This window comes from Anneissia japonica, unplaced genomic scaffold (genome assembly GCF_011630105.1).
Source record: "Anneissia japonica isolate Jap-2015-1 unplaced genomic scaffold, ASM1163010v1 scaffold288096_len198612_cov187, whole genome shotgun sequence".
Taxonomy (NCBI): domain Eukaryota; kingdom Metazoa; phylum Echinodermata; class Crinoidea; order Comatulida; family Comatulidae; genus Anneissia; species Anneissia japonica.
In genome coordinates, this window is record NW_022701639.1 from 148,138 (window position 1) to 170,449 (window position 22,312).

Sequence of the window (22,312 nt, forward strand, 5' to 3'; positions counted from 1 at the left end):
TAATAATAATAATAATAATAATAATAATAATAATAATAATAATAATAATAAATAATAATAATAATAATAATAATAATAATAATAAAATAATAATAATAATAATAATAATAATAATAATAATAATAATAATAGAAAAATAATAATAAAACAACATGTTATTTAGAGGCAAAGTGACTCTTAATGAAAAGAAAAAGTATTGATTTATTTTTTTTTTATATTGATTAGTTGGTGAAGCAAAACAGTGAAGCTTAATTTTGTTACAAAGTCAGTGTACTATTCAAATACTGAGTATAACCTAAATTGAAATATATTTCTACTGGAATATATTTCCATTAATAATAATAAATTATTCTTGTATAGCACATACTGCATAAATGCCTTGAGGTTCTTCACTTTATTACCGCACTCATTGGGATAAATGCCAAAGGAACGCTTTCTCACCTCCCTGGAAAGGCATCCCACAATGCAGCTCATAATCAATAAGAGGTTAAATGTGTTGACAGCTGAAGGCTAAGCTGAATTGGGAGTCTAATTAAGATCTGTCTACACTATCAAATTTTCTTTGACAAACCTGTTTCATGCCCATATATAGTCATGCCATTCCTATATATGGTCATGATGTGTGATATGATCTTGACTATAACAGGCATGTCACATGTTTTTGTACAGGGCTTCAAGTACCATAACACTTCAGTATTAGCAGTATTACTAAATGAATACAAGATAGTACAGAAGCTCAGATAAGAAAGTATAATACATACTCCAAGTATGTATTATTTCTAGTACTAACATTATTGACAGCTCCCGAAACTGGTTTATCCTAATGTTTAAAAAGCATTCGCTATACATAGACTACACCCTTTGCTTAACAATGGGCTCAGAGCTTCGAAAGAGCTTTCTTTGTTTTTGTAGGCATCTTTGATCATTAGAGTAAGAATGCTTTGATTTTTGTTTAAATCACTGCTATGTCACCTACTAGAGGTAATGTTTTGATTGGTTAAACACTTTTGTGCATATAAGCTTTCTAATATGGATAATTTTTTCATTCCTGATGATGACATAATTAATGTCAAAATATTGAATCCCAACACGATGGCGTGTATTTCAATACTTGGAGTATGTATTATACTTTCTTATAGTACAGAAGCATTGAAATAAAATGAGGATTATTGGATTGGATTTGATTTGAACAGATTGGATTTCTTTGGTGTAAAACAAACCATGATAATCCAAAGACATATTTCTGGTGTGGTCATTTTATGTCTATGTGAATTGGTCAGTACACCATGAGACAATCCACTATTCTTTTTCACATGCACATGGACCACATTGCACACAGGACCAACCCATTCAAAGTCTGTTTAGAAAGATAATGCGCAATTGTTAACTTTCTTTTCAGCCCTCCAGCTGAAACACAATGCCATTGAAATAGGGAGCAAAGGCCTAAAAGCATATCCATAGTTCACAACACAACACACTTTTGTTGCTACCACCAGTATAGACAATTCAATGAGCATGCTGCTCTCATACTAAGATAAGCTGACAGATATCAAAAAATACCATAGAAACGACTACTGTATTTGACAACTATACTGTACCTCAGCTTTCTTCAGCTGTTTCTTTAGCATATCCACCTCTTCACGTAGTTCACGAATAATCTATTAAAAAAGGTATAAATGAGCAAATAATTAAAACAAAAGGTTTCTTTCACATCTGAAAGAAGTTACTAATTACAGGATGAGATTAATTGTAACCCCTGATTGACATATGCAGTTTAATAAAGTGCTCAATTAAAAAGAGAAAATAAAGCAAAGAATGTATGACAAATAAATACTAAACACAGGAGCAAAAACTATATTGGCATTTTTAAAATAGAAAATAACTTTGTTTTTTGTTTACTTATTTGATGTTATAATGCTTGTATGATTTTTCCTAATTATTCCTGCTTTAATTAATATATCTGATTTTATCAGTCATATTAAAAATTTTTAGACCATTACTATTCCACAATGGTACATGCTACAACTTTTCTGATTGCAGATTTGGAATCAGCAGCAAAAGATGTCCTACACCACAAAATCTGAAGGTTATAGGCTCTATACTTCCAAAGATATTAGCATAAGAAAATCAAGTTAATTTCACAGTGCACTAATTTGTGCCACGCCCCCTTTTACATCAAACTGCCGCTACGGGAAAACAAACAGGAATTGGAGTCTAAAAATTTCAGGTTTTTCAATTCACATGAATAACTGTCAGTATAAAAAATTTTAAAAATCTATGATCCCATGGCATGGAATTACCTAAATTTAGTTATTTCCGATTATGTTACAATATGTGTAGTTTTCAACATAGCATCTAACCATGAAGGAGCTGAGAACCAAAGCTGAAATTTGGTGTATAAGTAGATCTAATATATCTGGTTAACTGGTGTAAATTTAAGAAAAGATTTTAACTGTCCACATGATGAACCGTTAATGGTAAACATAGGCTTTCTTCACTTTTTTAGGGCTGGTCCCAACTTTGAATGGATGCCATTCCATTTTAATTCATTTGATCAGCCTGTGCTTGCTTGTGGCTAGAGGCAACTACCCATAGATAATATATCTCTAATTTAAGATGTATACACCCAATCATATGGACACAAGGTGACATTGAAAATCACAAAAAAATTGCGTTGTTAAACAAAGTGGCTATTTTGAGTGCAGATAACTTCAAAAGAGAAGGAATAACAGTTAATCTGTTGCCATATTTGTGTAATATGGGGGAATATAAGTTAGAATACCAAGTTTGACCTTGATAGCTATTACCAATCCTGAGTTATAAGCTTCCAAAGTTGGAGGAAATTGCATTTGCGCATCTTGAAGAGCCACGCCCCTTTTTAGGGGCGTCAATATCTCGGAAACTACATATCCAGTAGGGCTAATCTTTTGTGTATGTTGATTTTTCACATAGTGGATCATTTTCAAGAAGTTTCATAAACATCGGAGACGGACGGTCGACCTGGGACCTCTGGTTGATTTGACACGGAATTACCCATTCATAATTTTCACTATTATAAAAATATTATTTGAATGGAATGTATCAATAAACTAAAGTGTTTTGCACATTATTGGTGTTAAATATTTACTTGTACTTGAAGAAAGGACATACAGTTACACAAAACAAAATGGGATGTGTGAAACATAGACAAAAGCAAACACATTACACTCTATACCATGACTTTTAAAAAAATCATACAGTATTAAGATAGTAGATATTTTGACATGTATTTGAAAGGTTTTTGAAAGTGGTTGTTTACCTTCATGTACTCATCTTTTAGGCTATTGTAGATTGCCTCGCATACTTCAGGAATTAACCTGCTGAGAGACTGCTTCGAAACCCTATGTTGATAGGCCAAGCTTGTGTAAGATTCTCCTGAAATAAATATTAATTCAAATACTGTTATAAATAAATACCTCAAATACCTTTTAAATTAAATTTTCTCATTTATTGATTTTTACTCATTTTTCAATATTTATCTTTCGATTTTTTATCTCTCTGAAGAATTTTTTATTGTATGTATTGTGTTTTTCTTGTAAAGGGCCTCCACTCGACAGTGATTGATTTTACTTTTGGAGTGTCCTGTCTCTGTTTTTTGTATTTTTGTGATTGTTCCTTGCCGTTTCTATTTATGTACATTCTAATTGTTTGAGACAAATAAATGAAATGAAATGAAATGTATGTTATATTGATTATTATTATTATTAAAAAGCACTTATATAGCACCTTTTCAAAAAAAAAATAAAAAAATCAAAGTGCTGTACATTAAATAAAGCAGGAATCAATATATCTGAATTGATCATGTAGAGATGATATAAAGATTTTTGAGAAATAACTAAGTATATACAAACTTTGGATAGTAATTAATATTGTGACAAATGTTTATCATAATGTTACTAAACAGCTGGGCTCTATATTTTTGGAAGATATAGATTTAATATATCACATAGTATTTATTATATATTAGAGGTTTTTTATTATGGACATCAAATTCATCATTGCTTATTAATTACAACCTCCTCACCTTTGCGTTTGGATCTTCGTTGATAACAGCATGGTTGACGATCCTCTTAGCGCGATCAGCATAGCGTAGCGTGGATAATGTTTCTTCATAATTGTCGCCAGAGGGACTGATGGTTGCTATCATAACGGTTTTACTGTTTCCTCCTAAACTATCCTGCAGATTAAAAAAATGTTGTGAAATGTAAGTTAAGACGATCTGCAATAGAGGTAACAGGAGTATGTCTACAGTGACACAACACATAGCCATGTGCCTATAAAATACAAGCCTCCCTCTAATTAAAGACCTCTCTAATTAAAGACCACCTACAATTAAAGACAACATTTCTATGGCTTTCAAATTAATAGATGGAATATTTATTAATATAATATTATTCTAAATGGAGACCAAAGCTGCTAAAGACGCCCGGTCCCAAAAGTGGTCTTTAATTGGAGGGAGACCTGTATGTAAACAAATGTATTTTCATTCAACATTAGACCAAACATCGAATGCAAATCTACTTGTTTTGTGTTGATAAATTCAGCTTTTAAGTTTAAACTGAAACAGCCAACACATGTTTTTGAGAAATTAATATATAAAATGTATGTGACAAAATCATTATTAACATTTTCATTATCATTACATTATTATCATTATGTTAATTATTATTAATATTAGTTAAGTTTTGCATGAAATAGTAGCAAATGCCTATTTTTAGTATTGTCTCCCTACACTGTATGTAGTAGGTTAGTTACCATTAGTTTAAAGCGGATCTTGTTTTTAGTGTAACATCTACAACATAAAATCAATCCAGTTTTATTGCAAAGGATGTCGAGACCTCTTTTGGAACACGCTATATAAAAATGGCGTTAATATGATTAATTCGCCAGAATACTACAATCCCACGATTTGAATATTTGGCAATTTCAATGAATAATCGTAGCTTCAATCCGACATGTATGATAATACCAGAAAAATAATTATCATAAAATAATTACTTGGCCTGAATGTAGCTTTGTGAGATAGATTAAATTAAATTGTTATTTTACCTTCAATAACCATGTCAGAACTGAGTCTCTGTATGGAACAAAATTTGTTTTCCTTTTGCCAGCAGCCTGTTCTGCTAAAGCAGAAATCACTAGGCCTAGAGTGGATAGCGATCTACAAACAATAATGAAGAACAATTCAACAAAAAGGTTAAAATTATTGTAACGCCACATATCATATGATTTTGTATATTTAAGATACATTATTATGGAGATATACATATAGAGAAATTAGGAGTTGATTTGATTTTATTCGCTAAGATCTAAACACCGAAAGGTCCACTGATTAATCTCAGATAAGAAAGTATAATACATACTCCAAGTATTGAAATACACGCCATCGTGTTGGGATTCAATATTTCGACATTAATTATGTCATCATCAGGAATGATGATCTAAACACATTCACAAAAAAAAAATTTAAAAAAAATACATATAAAAAAATGTAAAAAACCATCGAAGACCAGGATAACCCAAAACCCCAAAAGATGGCTTATTTCCATTGGGGTCCAACATCAACCAACATAAAATGAAAAAAAACCAACAGTATAAAACAATATTTTTTTTCTCAAGTTTCAAACATGGAATAAAATGCACATAAAAATATAATAAATATAAAAAAGCCAATAAAAGGAAAAAGATAAGAGAGAGAAAACAATCAAGGCAATTTAAAATTTAGGTATGACTATTATTCCCCACCTAAAGTATTTATCTGAGTTTTCAAGGAACATCTAGAAAATACCACAAGATTTCTACAGTACCTTCTTTTTAGCACATACATGTGCCATATCTTATCTAAGAGTTTTTAATTTCCTTATTAACTGCAGAATCTAGAATAATCTCCCACCTGAGCACGCATTTCCAATTTCAATCTTATTTTTCAAACTAAAAAAATCACTTGCTTGCTGAATCAGCTCTACTTTGTTGGATCCTTGGTGTATTTTTGTGTGATGTTTATATGTGTTAAGGTTTTTGTTGTTAGACTGTTTATCTTTATACTACTTCAAACTTTCAGGAGGCATTTTTGTAAGAACCAACAGAGTTTAATTTAATATTCTGCTCAAATTGTTTTTAAGAAAAATTCTTTAGCCAGTCACCATTCTATAGACCATTCCACTAAGCCTCCCACTTGGATAATGTTGGTAAGGGCAAAAGGCATACAATGGCAAGAGGTCCAACTGTCTTGGTTTTGCATGCATGCAATGAAACAAAAAACAATGTACTAGCACAAGATAGGGGGCACCGATTAGAATTTTAATAGAGTTAGAAATTTGAAAACAGGCATTCTTTACACACAGCACATGTTCAATATGACTGATTTTTACATGAATATCTTCTTTTTGGAAGGACGTTCATTTTGAGGTAGGATTCCGTTTCAGAGAAGCCCAACAGTGGAACCTCTCTCTACTCTATAATCTTTAGCAAGGGCCAAAAACAACAGCCTAAAATTTGTGGGAAAAGTGCATATTTCTGCTCCTGTTGTTATTGATCAGTTTGATTGGCACTCCAGAGAAGTCCATTAGGAGCAACTTACCTGTTGATGTTGTTTCCCTCCCTGAGGCGATCACCTGTAGACCCAGTTTTGGAGACCCTCTCACTACCTGCCAGATCCACAAGGCTTATCTTGCTCACCTTCTCCCCAGATATCTAAGGAATTTAGGAGGGAAAACAATACCAATGAATATGGTACAGGTATGAGGGCAATATTTAGGATACTTACAGTATAATGTAACAAGCTCAAATACTAAAATATACAGCAAAGAAATAAAATAAATTTATTCAAATAATGAATATAATTTAATAAAAATGCAGTCATGAACATATCAAAATCAAAGATTAAATGTAAAATCTGTAATAAAAAATAATATGAAACAAGTTCATGAAATTGTCATATTATAATGTATGTTAAAGATTAAGTAACAAAATGCCTCTGTATGCAGTTAAAAGTTTATTGGTTGTTATATGCAAGATCAGTGCAAGAATACTCTAATGTCCCTGTCATGGGCCACCTGATAAAAACTAAGTGGTAAACTTAATGGAATAGAGAAGGGGGAGTACCTGATGGAAGAGGCATGCATTGCATTAAAATAGAAAGATATACATTCTGGTAAGAAATATGAAACACCAATAGAATAGAGGACTGAAAATGAAAACAGATTTTTAATTTCGCAACTGGCATTATTTTTCATTACAGCCATCACTAGTATATAAAAGAAAAATCATACTAATGTTCTTCATTATTACACATGTGTTACTGAGGAGATAAAAATGCAACCAATCCTAGGAGTAGGAAATTGATGTTCCCTTTTGCGTGACTACAATATACATTAGACACAATTTAAATGCATCATTCGTCGACATTTTAATATGAATTACCTGGAGAACTCTTAAATGTCTACTTAAAGCAAGTCTATGTTTCCTAATTTATTAAAAGACTTATTTCAAAGCTGACTACATAAGGATGAAGCTGATTCTCTAATCATATCCGAGTACATGGTTTACGAGGACACGTATACATTAGACAATCACAGATGTTTATACTATAATTCTACACAAAAAAAACTGTTTATTAGGCTCAATTTTGTTTATTAAAAATATGCATTCAATATGAGTAGTATCTCTCACTGGTGAATTTCTCAATCCTTCCAGTAGTGGCACTGGAGATTTCCTAACAAGGGGTCCAACCATGGGGACCATCTCCATCTCAGTCCCACCATGGATGGAGCTGAGGTGAGCCGATTTTTAAGAATTCCTAGATGCCTGGGAACGGCACTCTCCAGACTGAAAAATTGATTTTATTAGTCACTTATCAATCTTGTTTGTCAAAATATCAATAGTTTTAGTAATAATATATTATTGTCTATCATACTTATCATACTTTTTTATAAGCTATTAATTTTTAGCAATTTCACCAATTTTATAAATCTAATAATTTTATTTTACCTATAATAATTACCTCAATATTACAACATTTTTTATATCCATTATTTTAAACCAATCTTGTTTGCCCTTTCGGAAATGTAAAATAATAAAAGGCACGCACATGTGATAGGTGTATATCATTCTGGAATGCAAGATGGCAGACATTGAGGCTTCTTTCTGAGAAACAGTTTAATATCACATAAGTGCTTTACTGAATTCATAACTTATTCAATGACGTCTAAATATTTTTTTACCCATACAGTACATAGCAACTATGTATTTCCTGAATACAGATATCAAATTAATAAATCTTACATCAGATTAGACTACTTACTATAACCATGTTATAATCATACATTTTTATCTATTTGAACAATATTTTAGATATCAAAACTAATTCTATTCTACAGAGTACAGCTTCTATTTTTAAAATGCAGCTAATTTTATTAATTCAATGTCAGCACATAAAAATATACAAACCATACAATTGCCACGAACTGTCAAAAGCATACTCAATTACTGTTGAAGACACGGTTGTTTCCTTAAATTGCAAATTCAATCTCAAAATGTTTTGTATTACGAAGGCCTATTCCAAATTTTTAAACTTTTTCTATGTATACTGCTTTTAATATGTCTTTTGTCTATTTCAACCATGTTTTATTGACTCTAAGGATCAAATGTTTTGAGCCCTAAAATATCGATTTTAATTTTGATTTATTTCACAATGTCACATTCACATGTGTGATTTACAAAAGTAAAATTAACGTACGCCCATAAATATGAAAATGATATAAAAGAAATTATATTGGAAGCAATACTTTTAACATATAACCCTTTTAAATAATGGGAAAATTAATTCTTAACAACAAAAAAATAGCAAGTAATATTTCTTAAAGAGGCAGTAGTACCATGTAAAGATGTAAAGCTTGCGATGAGCTTGTATTCCTGCTGCTGGATATTACTATGTTAAGCACTAGTATTACAATATTTGAGTGTTAACTAGGCTAGAGGACGTGGAGCAATTGTGTTATTTTTTTCTACCTTAAAAAAAGCAGCATTATAGTGTCACATTATTAGGATTTGTCGGAGCAGCTCTCACATCATGATGCTTTTATGCTTAAATCAAAATTTCACATTTTCGTTCAAATTAAATGTTATATGCCTAAAAGATTTTTTTTTTTGGTGGTGAATATGCACTATAGTATTCATTTAGATCTTCATGGATGTGCATTCAAACAATCATTTGCATGGTGATTTTAAAGCTGTCTTTTCTTAATTTAATAATTTCAACCTATTGTAAAAATTACTAAATTTCAATATTCTGTATAGTTCATAGTTTTTCTGATCTTGGTTTTTTATCATTTTTATCACTATGATCAATTCTTGTCATTTCTTTGTAACAATTTCATGAAAAGAAATAAATATTACTTAATTACATACCATTAATTTACTATTAATATTTTGAAGTTATAAATTGTTTATAAATTTTCCCAATTGAAAATGCTTTTCTTTTGTACGAATGTGAGAAAATTAAAATTCATTTATATTCACGTTCATGTAATAACAGTTACAATGTGTTTCCTAAAAATTAGAAGTTGCAATTTATTCAAAGTCAAAGTCAATACCACTACATTCTTAAGCCTTGTCTAGCCTATCAAATATTGGCAAAAAGTGAGACATGCCTAAATCTGATCATGATGAAATCACACCATAACCATATATAGGCATATCATGACTATATATGGGCATACAACAATTTGACAATCTTCACAGAGGTTAGTCTATCACCAATAGACATCCGACTTATCATGACTGCAACACATTTTCATTTTGTGTTCGATCAATTCACAAGATTTTCTGTGAATTACCCTTCAGCTTAATCACTAGAAAATCAAGAATGGTGTCTGAACCGCAAGCTAAATAACAGCACATATTTTCCCGAAGGAACTTGTGCATCAATATTGATTTCTTTGGAGAATTGGATATTTATTAATTTCACATTTGTGCCATTTCAATTCCTACAACTAATTATGTTATAAGTTTGAAATCATCAAAGATAACTAAAAAATGTTTAGGAATTTTTTTTTTTTATCATGGCAAAAGTTGTTTGATTCATATCAATGGCAGTACCTACAATAAAACACCAGTGACTTCCAAAGGTCTAACCTATGTTTACCATAAAAAAGAAACTGACATACATATATCAGTAGTTATGAGTACTTTTAGTTAGCAGCATATTTAGACTATTATAATTATATTTTTGTACTTTTTGGGGTATTCAAAACAGTGCCAAAGATTTTTATAGCGCCAATTCCAAATCAATGATCAAAGGTGCTGAGTGTTATTACCATGGCCACTGCAAAACATATAACTGAAAACCTTCTGTGCTCCCTGAGGAGTATACTTAGTTGTGCCTTGCCGAAGGACACAAGCGACTTGCACAACTTGAGTTTCGAACCCATGACCTCGAGTTTGGTAGTCAAAGCAACCACCGATGCGCCAACTGCTTCTATGCGAATAGTGTAGTGTGGGGAAATCATTTCACAATGAATTTCAGTAGTGTGTCACCTCTCCCTTAATAAATCACCACTGTATTTCAAAATTTTAGGTAGGGGAATAAAAGTTTACAAAATTAAAGGTGCAAATTCGAAAGAAAGCCAAATGCGGCAGCCACAAAACCCTGTTTGGGAAAAGACACACATAACAACATGTAGGTATTCCACAACATACAGTAGAATAAGAAAGTAAGTCATTTGACGACAGTGACTATAGAAATTATTTGTGGGTTTTGGTTTAATATTCTTACTTATTTAAATTTTAACTTTCATTATTTTCTACCTTTAAGTTTCAATATTTATTTTTCTTATACCTACTCCATTACAATATGCAAAATATGTCCAGGCCTATATAATTTTATTGTATGAATGTAAAATAAAAATGATTAGGCCTATAATTTTCCAACAAAAATTGCATGCTATGTTTGTAAACCACTGTTATTTTAAGCTTCCATATGCTATCACTAATCCACTATAGAAATTAATATATCAAAATACAATATGGAAATAATGATACTGTGAAGAAAAACTCTTACTCCAGTTAAATTATTCATTAATTAATAAATGTCCAACAGGATGATGTACTCGGAAAAGCTGGTTTTACAGAGACGCAAACCAATAGACAGCATTATGAAAATTCATGCAAATTTATGCCAATATGATTAAGATTTTAAAATATTTATTCATTATAAATACACAAAAAAACCAAAAGAACACATGCAGGCATAAAAAAATTTGGACACAAAAACCTATTACATTAAAATGGAAAAAAATATGAATACATGATATAAGAAAAAAAAAATGTGGTAGGCATGCATTTATTACATTGTATATAAGCTTACCATAGCGACAACTTCACCATCATCCTAGAAATAAGACAAAATGGATAGCAAAGGTTCTCATTCATCACATAAATTAGCATGCAAGCCATGCTGCATGACGATGTGTTTAATGTGTCAATAATGGTCCTTTTTCATTTACTTATTTAAAGTTAATATAAGCCTGAGACAAATGTCTCTGTGTAACCTGATTTTGTATTTCTTTTCTCAATTTCAATCTCATTTGTTTCGTATTTCTTATTTGATATGTCTGGCATGTTTTTATGAAGAAAAGACCTAAAAAACCACTGAGCCATGGGCAGCCTAGATAACTAGATAGCATTCTCAGTCAGTATTTGGATCTTCATACAGCAACAATGGTTATTCAATATAATTGGGTATTACCTCAGAAATATTCACTATAGGTAAAGATGGATATGCAGTAGATATAACCAATAGGATATTAATCAGGTCATATTTTATGTTCACTTTATTTTAAATACTCTGCTTTTGAGTACACATCAACCCTCAATTTATTACATTGAAAGTTCGGACTTCACCATCGTCGATGCATACATACTTTAACAACTTGTTTAGGTTATACAGTACTGTGTTATAATGCCAGACACAATAATGGAAAGCATTGCTATCTACTAATTATATATTCACAGGCATATTAGAGGACATCAATAAATTCAGTCTTTGAATTTACACCATTTAATAATTTCTTGCTAACACTAACACAGTTAAATTATATGCATGCCAACACTATAGATGTAAACTGAACTATAATTACAACTTATACAATTATCAGGGGAGAATTTAGTGGGGGGGGGGGGCCCTGCTAAATTTTTGGGAGTCTAGAACACAAAAACTTCGCGGGGCCATTCCCCCAGACCACCTAGGACAGTATTCGATTGGCCCAACTTTGGCCCCTCTTTCGCACCACCCCCCCCCCTTTTGGACGTCTCTGGATCCGCCCCTGATTATTGACTACTCATGAGGGAAATGGTGAAATCTACTGGACCGGAGCCTACTATCTACAATAGATTGTAGGCTATGGTCTATGGTCTCCACATCACCAAAAGGAGCTATAGATTCCACCGTTCTCCAAATCTAGAGCAATCAAAACTTGTTTATATACCTCATACAAAGATTCTACGAGGCCTAATAAAAGTAGAAAAGAGTACCCACCAAGTAGGACTGGGCTTTCTTTAGGCCTAGACGATCAAAGGGTATATCTCTCTCAGCGTCATAGAGGTCGCGCCTGTGCATATCATAAATTACATAGCAACGTGGGGCCTAGAGATTACATCGCGGCAGGGCAGAAAAGTACTATCACTTAACATGATGATACTTTTGTCCCCAGGAAACTATAATTCAAACCTACGTCATGGCTGACGTTATTACCCGCTTTTTAAACAATCAGATGCCTAGAATCTATGTATGCGGCATAGAAATATTATTAGCAATATAGTTAGTATTATTAAATACAGATTTTTGAATGCAGCACTCAAATTTAAATATACTGTACATTGTTCTCTTTATCAAAAGTTACACCAAAAATGTTGTTTCATTTATAATTAGGTACAAGAAGTAAAACAATTATGGAAAGGGAAGGTTTACTGTAGATACCAATGTCTCCAGACCAAATTTGTTGAAAGTAATTAATTATGTATGCATAAAAGTTATAAGGTGATATAATTAATTATATAATGCTAAATAAAGTGGATAATAAAATGGAAAGAAACCAATAAAAAGTTTATTTTTCTTCTTAATATCAACAAGCTTGTCATTATTTCATTTGGCAGACAACCCCTAATGTAATATTCCCTCATGCTCATTACTAGAGTTTCGCACAGTGAATGCAAGATGATGAATAAATTAATGGTTTTCTGTCTACGTTTAAAAACAACAGTACCAGTAAATATTCTGAACTAATATTATGATCCATTGATGATAGTGGACATTAATTAACTAAATACTGTTGTTGAAGAGATGTCCTAATTTTTGTAAAAGCCTGCTCTAACATTAGGAGAATTTAATGCTTTTACTCCAGGTGAAAATCACATTCACCATGATAAAAGGTCCTACCTCAATGAAATTCAAACCGTAGGTCCTTTATATTGGAAAGATATTATCTTGATGTTATGTCAAACAAAAAGTGGGATTTAACGGGAAAAAAAAGCAACTTTTATAACCAGTTTTTAGCCGCTTGTCACCATCGATTGTTTCCCTCGAGAAGTGACGTCATGAGGCTGGAATTACGATGTGCCATTTCCATCTCTACAAAACAGATTAGCTAAATGATACTTTCGCTAATACTAAACAGCACTGTATCACAATGCATTTTGATACATTATAATTACTTAAATATGAAGATATATTTTAATCATACAAATCTGTGAAAGAAACTATCAATACGTGTGAATATAAAAATGAATGAATGTGGCCTTTCATATAAAATAAACTAAACCCTCAATCGGATCGCTTGAGTACCATCACTCTACACTTGTTAACAAATATTGATCCGATTAAAGGTGTAGTTTATTTTATATGGAAGGCCACATTCATTATTTATTAAACTCACATGTAATAGTTTTGCTTTAGATTTTTTTGAGATTTGTATGATTAAAAATACATCGTCATATTTAAGTAATTATAATGTATCAACATGCATTGTGATACTGTTATCATCAGCGAACATATCACTTAGCTAATACCGTTTGTAGAGATGCAAAAGGCGTATCTTTATTCAAGCATTGTCACTTGTCACTTTTCGAGGTAAACAATCAGCGGTGACAAGCGTGTAAAGCCTAGATATAAGGCTGAAGCCTGGTTAAAAATTTTTTTTTTTTCATTAAATCCCATTTTTTTGTACGACGCAACATCAAGATATGATCTTTCCAATATATAAAGGACCTACTATTTGAATTTCAGTGAAGGTTATTTTTGACTGGACTATTTATATATTTAACTTTCCACTTGATGATAGGCAGTAAGTTTTCAACGTGTTGGTATGATGGTACAATAAAAACTAAAACTTAGGGGTAATTTCTTGTTGATAATAAAAGTTGCTAACTATTGTAAATTCCTTTTTTTTCCCCTAAATGAATAATATAATGTATAAAAAAACATGAGGCTCTGTACAACCTTTGAACTTTACTTGGCATTATAGTCTAAGTAATGAACATGCACAATACTCTACAATTATACTCAGATGACAGTCTTGAAGACAGCATTATATAAAGAAGGCAGTATACAAAGTCAGATGCTATCAATTAAACGTGTGTTGCCCAGTCAAGTTATCAAAAACTTTACATGCCCATAACCTAGCAGGTTTCTATGGCTAAGCCAAACTCTACACTGATACATCAAATTCATTGCTTCCCTTCGATCAAAAAAAAAAAAAAAAAAAATGATAATGAAATTCAAAACAAAATGATGATGAAAAGGTTAATAAAGCCAATAGATTAATGGGATTTATTAGGCGTGTTTTCACTTACATGAAACCTGATGTATTTTTGTCGTTATATAAGGGTTTTGTTAGACCGCATCTTTAGTTTAGATTTGTGGTTTGGTGTCCTCATTTAGAAAAACATAGATCTTATTGACAGTGTCCATCGCAGGGCTACAAGACTTATTCCTAAACTCAAGGGCCTGAGCTATCCTGACAGACTCTGTACTCTAAGTTTACCTACACTTGCATATAGAAGGTATATACTGCAGGTGATATGATCAAAGCTTACAAACTCTTAAATAATAAATATGATAAATCTGTATCTAGTTTTTTGCACCTAGACACTTTTGATAGAACTCGTGGACATTCACTAATTATTAAAAGAGCAATCATGCATCGACGCGCACAGGTTTTGTTTCAACAACCATATTGTTGACAACTGGAACGCTCTTTACTGTTACTGTTACTGTTTATTCATCATTATCAATAAATAATGAAGTTCCAAGTTCCGAATGAAGTTGTGACAGCAACCTCCCTCTATTCGTTTGAAAGAGGATTAGATAAATTCTGGAAGAATCAACCAGTAAAGTTATATAGAGGACTTTAGTCCTGCATCCAGTACATCACCTAAGTAAACCTAAGTAAGTAAACCACTTTCATTCTAGAATAGAATGCTTCAACTCCAAAACAACTTTCATTTTCCAAAATTGGTCAAGCTACAAAGAAATGAAAACTGAATACGTTAACTCAGAGATGAATTGGTAACAATTGGTCTATGTGGTACAAACCGTTATATACCAACTTACATTTGTTTCTATGTCCAGTAGAGTCTGAGTAAGTGTTATGTTGAATACTGCATGTGATCGACTGCTCTCATGGTTCATGTTTGTCGCTGCTACTGTTCTTGACTTGTTACCTTCAGACATCAAGGACTCAATATCCTTAAAATTAAAAATATAACCACAATAAATATGAATGAATTCAAATACTTTTTTTTTGTACAGTTTTGTTTGGTGAATTTCTGTATTGTTTGTGTATTTTAAAATTTTTTTTCTAGTATATGTAAATGCTTTTCATTGTAATGCAACAATTTCAGGCTTGTTTTGCCTTTTGTGATATTTTATACCCGAATAAAAAAGAAATTAAAAAAACCATATCCCAATGTAAAAATCTTGAAAATGAAATGGTTAAAACACTGTCATTTCAAAACAAATTCAGGCCTGTACACAAGAGGAGGGGGGGGGGAGCTCTAGGGATTTGGATGAACTTGTTGGCCAGTTTACTGTTGTAGTATTTTATCATACCTTTGTTTTTTAAAGGAATACTACTGAGTTAATACTTGGTCTATAGGAAACCCTCCTTTCCCATGAACCTAGTTACAGGCCTGAAATATAGCAGAAGCATTTTGCATTTTGTAAATATTGTTTTTTTGTGTTTTATTTCACTTTGAGTAGCATCTATAATCTTAAAACATTTAATATTGTATGAACCTTGGATTGTTTTATATCCATTCTGTAATAAGCAACTTTTCTGTTGAATATATTTTGAAATAAATTTAAAAAAATAGATAAGGTTATTTGCTTAAAAACAGGCTGACATGTACAATACATGACTTGATAGATTAGGTCAATATTACTCAATCATTTTTGAGTGCACTAAATACAGCCATATGCTTTTAAAGTATCATCTTGAAGATCATCACGTTATCGTGAACGTCATCACTAAGTAATAAATTCCCCAATTAATTCTCGGCATAATTTGTAATACATTAATTTTTTGTTGAATGTGAGAGGTGGCGTTGAATATTCTATTATAAGGGCTAGCATTTTCATTTAGCTGAATGGTTGGCTGAGAGGTACTTTCCTGCTTATTGTGCTGAGCACCCCGGTCCAAAGCCGGACAGCATCAGGTTTTAATTGGAGTCTGGCTCTTCGAATAACCCTCATATTGAGATTTAGGCCGTTATATGTTTGTAGTTATGTTGCAAAGGTATTAAGTTACTGTAGTTACTAAAATCTGTATACAAGCTTGCTTCCTAGGTTTCGGCATTTGTTAGTAGAACACATGGAAAAAATTATCATTATTAATTTTAATTAATAACATAGTAAAAAAAACATAGTATCAAGTTTCAAATATTAATTATAGCCTATTCATACAAAAGATTAAACATATTGAAATCAAATTCAGGGACAAGTTTATGGTCTCTCTGCTTAGAGAGGTAATGATGCATTTTATTACACTGAGAAAAATCACACGAGTGAAGATAACATAGTAGATACGATTATAATATTCTCTTATCTGTGATCAACGTGTAGACTGAGGATATGTCAAATAGTTACTGATACACAGTAGGCTAAGAACACACTCATTAAGGCGGACAAGGGACAATACATGGCTGACTGAGACTTAACAATATTCAATGAATGAAGTAATTTCTATTGTAAACACAAAGTGTTTATGCTGTTATGGCATCTTAAATTGAAGTTCAAGGGCAAAAGCAAAATTACCACTACAAAACAATATGGTGAAAATGTGTATTTATATACAAAACTTAATTTGTATCCTTCCTTAATATATGCAAATTAGCTACCAGTAAAATAAAGTGCATAATGTGTTGTAACAACTTAAATTATACATTAAATATTATAAATAGTTTTACATTTAAATCTATTATGCAATTACTTTGCAGAAATAACAGAACCTGTCTGGACAGATAATGAGCGACCGCCAGAACTGCATGTCCTCCCTGTCTTCTTAATATAAATAAATCACCTCAACTAAACTTAAAACTCGGTGGATGAAAATTTATACAGAGTTTTTATATTCATTGGTTTAATTTTTGGAGTGCAAATGTGGCTTAGGGTACACTGGAAAAACAGCGGTCATATGTCCTATTACGGCAAGTGCAAGAAAACATGAATATTGTACAGTTTTGTCCATCACTGAAATAATATTCAATTTACAAGATCCATTTGTGATTGCAATTTGGCATATTCCTAAAAGACAATTATTTAATTATTCAGTAAATAAATAAGTATATATGAGTATATAAACTGGCAAATATATAAAAATTGTGCACAAGCTATTGACAATATTACAAATAAACTGTCCCAAAAAAACATTTTAGAAGCTTTGACCTGGATCAACATTTACTGAGTATTCCTAAGCACAAAAACCAAGGATATCAAAAAATGAATAAAAATCTGGCATTAAGACTTATTATTTTAAGTTAAAATAACCATAATTAATTACATTTAGTACAATCCAGGTGAATTGATTTCCACCTGGACAACAGCTTTTGATTTAGTATCAGATACGATTCTACTGCATGCAAGAGACAGACATGACAATAATAGACAGACCAGCGCAGTGAACCGTTAAATTGCGTGACAACTAAAAATGAATAGCATTGACTATATGGTGGCATATACTGTGTTTTGTATAATGATTGATATTATTTTATTATCTTACTTTAATATTATCTGTCCTTGAGTGAGGGGAATGGATCACTAACTCATTAGAGTATAAACAAGAATGATATACAGAGGGTTTTAATAATTATGGCATTCACTTTATTCCTGTTCAATGATAAATAATAAAGATATCAAATATATGAAACAACAAAGATAATGTCAAAAAATATTTGAACAAAAACGAAATAATATTATAAACAAAAATAATAATTTCAGTACAAATTACATTAACAAATTAACAATGATATATTGTAAAACAATAAAAACAATAACAAAAACAATATTAATAAAATTTTCAAGTAAATTACTGTATATTACTGAGACTTATAATTCACAATTAAATTTTATAATGTATATTTTATGCCTTTTATTTGTCTTAAATGGCAATGCAGAATCTAATAAAAAAAAACTGCTGAATGGACAGGGCAAAATATTCTTTTATATTTAGGTAGTGTATAAGATTCATCCTAGCATATCAATTTAATTTTAACAGTAATATAATAATTAATATGAACAATAGAAATAAATGTTATTTATGTAAGAAATATTGCCAACATTTCAAATTCATTTAATGCATTCTTTACATATTATTTCAGCCAAGGTTGAATTACTGATAAACAATTTTTAAAGGTCATAAATCTTAACAATAAAACATGTTTTAAAGAAATGTTGAAACAGGCACTTTCAGCAAATATTTTAAAGATTTACCTGCTATAATGCTTTAAGAAATTTAAGATGAAACTTACTAGATTAAACTTATAGCAAATCAATGCTATTTCAAATGTTAGATAAAATACAAAGATACAGATAAGTAGATGCTATGCCTGAAAGCATTCTCATTCAAAATTTTTAAGATGAAGCTATAAAAATTAAGCCAATCGATGTTTGTTTCAAATATTATCATTACAGTATGTAGTAAAAATATTTATTGGTAAAAACAAATTCTGAAAGCATTTTCAACCAAAATAAAGATGAAATAACAAGAGCTCTGTCTAGCTTATCAATTTTTCTTCAACAAAAAACTGTTGTATGCCCATATATCATCATGATATTCCTATACATGGTCATGGTATGATGTCATTATGACCATATTTAGGAATGTCACATTTTTTGTCACACAATGTTTCATAGTCTGGACAGGCTTAAAAAATGCTTCTACCGCTTCTATGTGATACCATTGGATATGCACTAGCTGATTTGCAAATTTAGACAACAGTGAAATAGATGAGAGTTTTTTATATTGTAGCAACTGGTATCTTTATCAGCTGTTAGTTCAAGGTTACCACACTCCAATATAATAAATTCACCATGTACAAGTATAAAATCCAATAGACAGAGATATGCTTCTCATCTATTCAACATCAAGCAGGTTTAAATCACTTGCAATGTATACTCTGGCCAAATACCTGCTAGGTTCAAACAAGTGACCTTTTAAGCTAGTGACAGAAGCTAATGATATACCTGATATTTTAGATTCAATATGTCTAATATAGCACTAGATTCAATATGTCTAATATAGCACATATTAATTCTTTCCGAGCATATATATTTAGCAAGGCTCTAATTTTGCTGCTTCATTCAGTAAATTTTTATTTTTAAGCTGCTGTTTATATTAATTTTACCAGCTTTTAAACTATGTGTTATATTCTATGTTTTTAGGAATAAAAATAGTAATAATTTCCAATTTTCAAGAGAGTGCAAAAAAAATGCCTGTGAACTCTCCCTTCCCCTACTGCATGATAAAATATAATAACTGTTATCGTTTTGAGATTATAGTATTGTCTTTCATAAATTCTTACATTAAATGATAAACCTGTTCTCCTTGAGTACAGTTTCGTAACTGGTATTCTTATGAAAATAATTTGATATAATGATAAAATTAATAAAATTAGATACATAGGGCTTTAGTATTTCCTAAGACAAACCTAAAGAAGTTCCAGTATTTTAATTTTTTTTTTATTCCTGAGCAATCACGGAAAAAAAAAGAATTAGTAACTGTTGAATAAACTCAACAGAAATTCTATGAAAACTTAATCAGTCAATTTATAGGACAAGGCTGGAAAATAGCAAACATACTATAAATTATAAATCAAAATTTTAAGTTTCATAATAAGTTGTTTTAATTAAATTGTAAATAACATGCAATTTGGCTATTTGCCACAAAATAATAATAATATTTAAGCATTTTATATATGACGCTCTTTAAGTAGTGATCAAAATAAACTAATATTATTATTATTATTATTATTATTATTCAAGTTATGAATATATATTGTTTTGCTGTTTCAGTACCAGAGTATATTTAAAGACCAACGAATATACTTTGCTTCCAACTGCTCTTATGTCAATTCTAGTTAATGACTGGTTTTTATCAATGTTCAAATCGCTTAGTGTTCGCGTATGTTTTAACACTGTACAGTGTCATTATTGTGGCTAACACTTACCTATTGGTAAGAGGGGGAGGAGGAAAGAACAAATAAAAAAATATAAGTCATGAATTCAAGTAAGGTAAATTCCACATGGCCCCATCAAAGTCACTGTACATTTCACATAATACAGTATCATCATGGCAAAGAAATAAATTATTAGTATTTTAATTTGACACTATTACCTTATATATAAATTGGAAAGGACTTGCTAATTAGAGCAAAGAATAAATATTTATCTACTATTCACCTGGAAGGAAGATACAGCCAGAGCTGAGAGGCCATCCACGTATGGACCGTAAATCTTGTGCTCTCGCACACGAAGTCCTTGCTTCCTATAAACAACAAGAATATAAAACAGTCAAATCTGTAGGAGCAAATGTGAAATTAAACATTTAACAAATTTATTAGATAATTAAATAGACAATAAACATATTAAATATATTGATGACAGTAATGATAATAGTAGACGTAATAAAAATAATAGTAATATAAGTAGTAGTAATTATAGTATAATATTAATTAACAATCTTGATAATAATTACTATTAACATTTTTTATAATCAAACAATTTATAGACTTTCTACATTATTGTGGATGCCTGCATGCCTAGGATTAAATGGATAGTTTCCTTGGAATTTATTACAAAATCACAAAAAACTTTGCCATGGAGAACATAACAAAACAAGGTGTGTGCAAGAAATCATTTTTAATAATAATCCGCTCAGAAGACATATCATCAAGCGCTTAAAGGGATTGGATATAAATTTGTTGTACGACAGTTGGCCAATACATTGTGTGTGGCTAAAGGCCTGTTTACACTATGACAATAACGATCTATTTGAATAGACAATATTATCCACAAAGAAAAAGGTACATCACTGTTCCTGTTTCTAAAGCAAAGCATTCACTGCGTTGTACGGTAATTGTACGATCGTCAGCCGATGAATTCAACTCTTATCGCCGTCTGCTGACTGTCGGTGGCAGTCTGAATGGAGAGTCATTAAAAATGATCTGTTGCGCGTTGTGTTGTTGCATTCTCCATAGAATTGCATTGGCCTACAACTGTCAGCAGTGAGTACTCGGTTTAAGTTGACTTAAATGTTCTTACCCCCTCGGATCAAGTAAATCTCTGACTTTCTCATTGTAGATCTCAATATACGAAACCTCAACTTTAAACGACAATGACTCATTACTGTTCTCTTCTGCAATTCTCTCAAATAATGTGTCACATAACCTAGGTGTTATTCCTTTATTGTCTTCTGTTCCCATCATAGTGAATGATTTTCCTGAACCTTAGTATGTAAAAAGATTGGAATTTTTTTTAAAGAAAACTGTAAAAAATACATAGTATATTAAATTGAAAATGTTACTAATAATGTACCAGTACATGATATGTCAAAGTATGGTTATGAGTCGGGTAAGTTTCATGAAATGAAATTGTGTTATCGTTAACACGAATAACATGTTTGACTGAATGGGTGGCGATTATCAATAAAGGTGAATGGTGGTGATAGGGATAAAAATAATGGTGATCATGGGAATGGAGATGGTGACAATCAGGTGGTGGTAG

The 22,312-nt window shown here is 31.1% G+C and overlaps 1 protein-coding gene across 10 annotated transcripts in view; it reads right to left on the reverse strand.

Moving 5' to 3' along the window:
* LOC117103656 (kinesin-like protein KIF13A) overlaps positions 1-22,312 on the reverse strand; it is a 96,046-nt gene that overhangs the window by 48,109 nt on the left and 25,625 nt on the right. For 8 of the 10 annotated variants that reach the window (XM_033244252.1, XM_033244251.1, XM_033244249.1 and 5 more), the window contains 8 exons: positions 21,851-22,034; positions 20,990-21,074; positions 15,647-15,781; positions 11,405-11,428; positions 6,620-6,732; positions 5,089-5,200; positions 4,064-4,216; positions 1,599-1,658 (listed from right to left, as the gene is read on the reverse strand). In XM_033244252.1, coding sequence (XP_033100143.1) covers positions 1,599-1,658; positions 4,064-4,216; positions 5,089-5,200; positions 6,620-6,732; positions 11,405-11,428; positions 15,647-15,781; positions 20,990-21,074; positions 21,851-22,034 — 866 coding nt within the window. The remainder of the gene's footprint in view (positions 1-1,598; positions 1,659-4,063; positions 4,217-5,088; positions 5,201-6,619; positions 6,733-11,404; positions 11,429-15,646; positions 15,782-20,989; positions 21,075-21,850; positions 22,035-22,312) is intronic. The other 2 variants (XM_033244257.1, XM_033244248.1) reach the window with 1 other exon arrangement.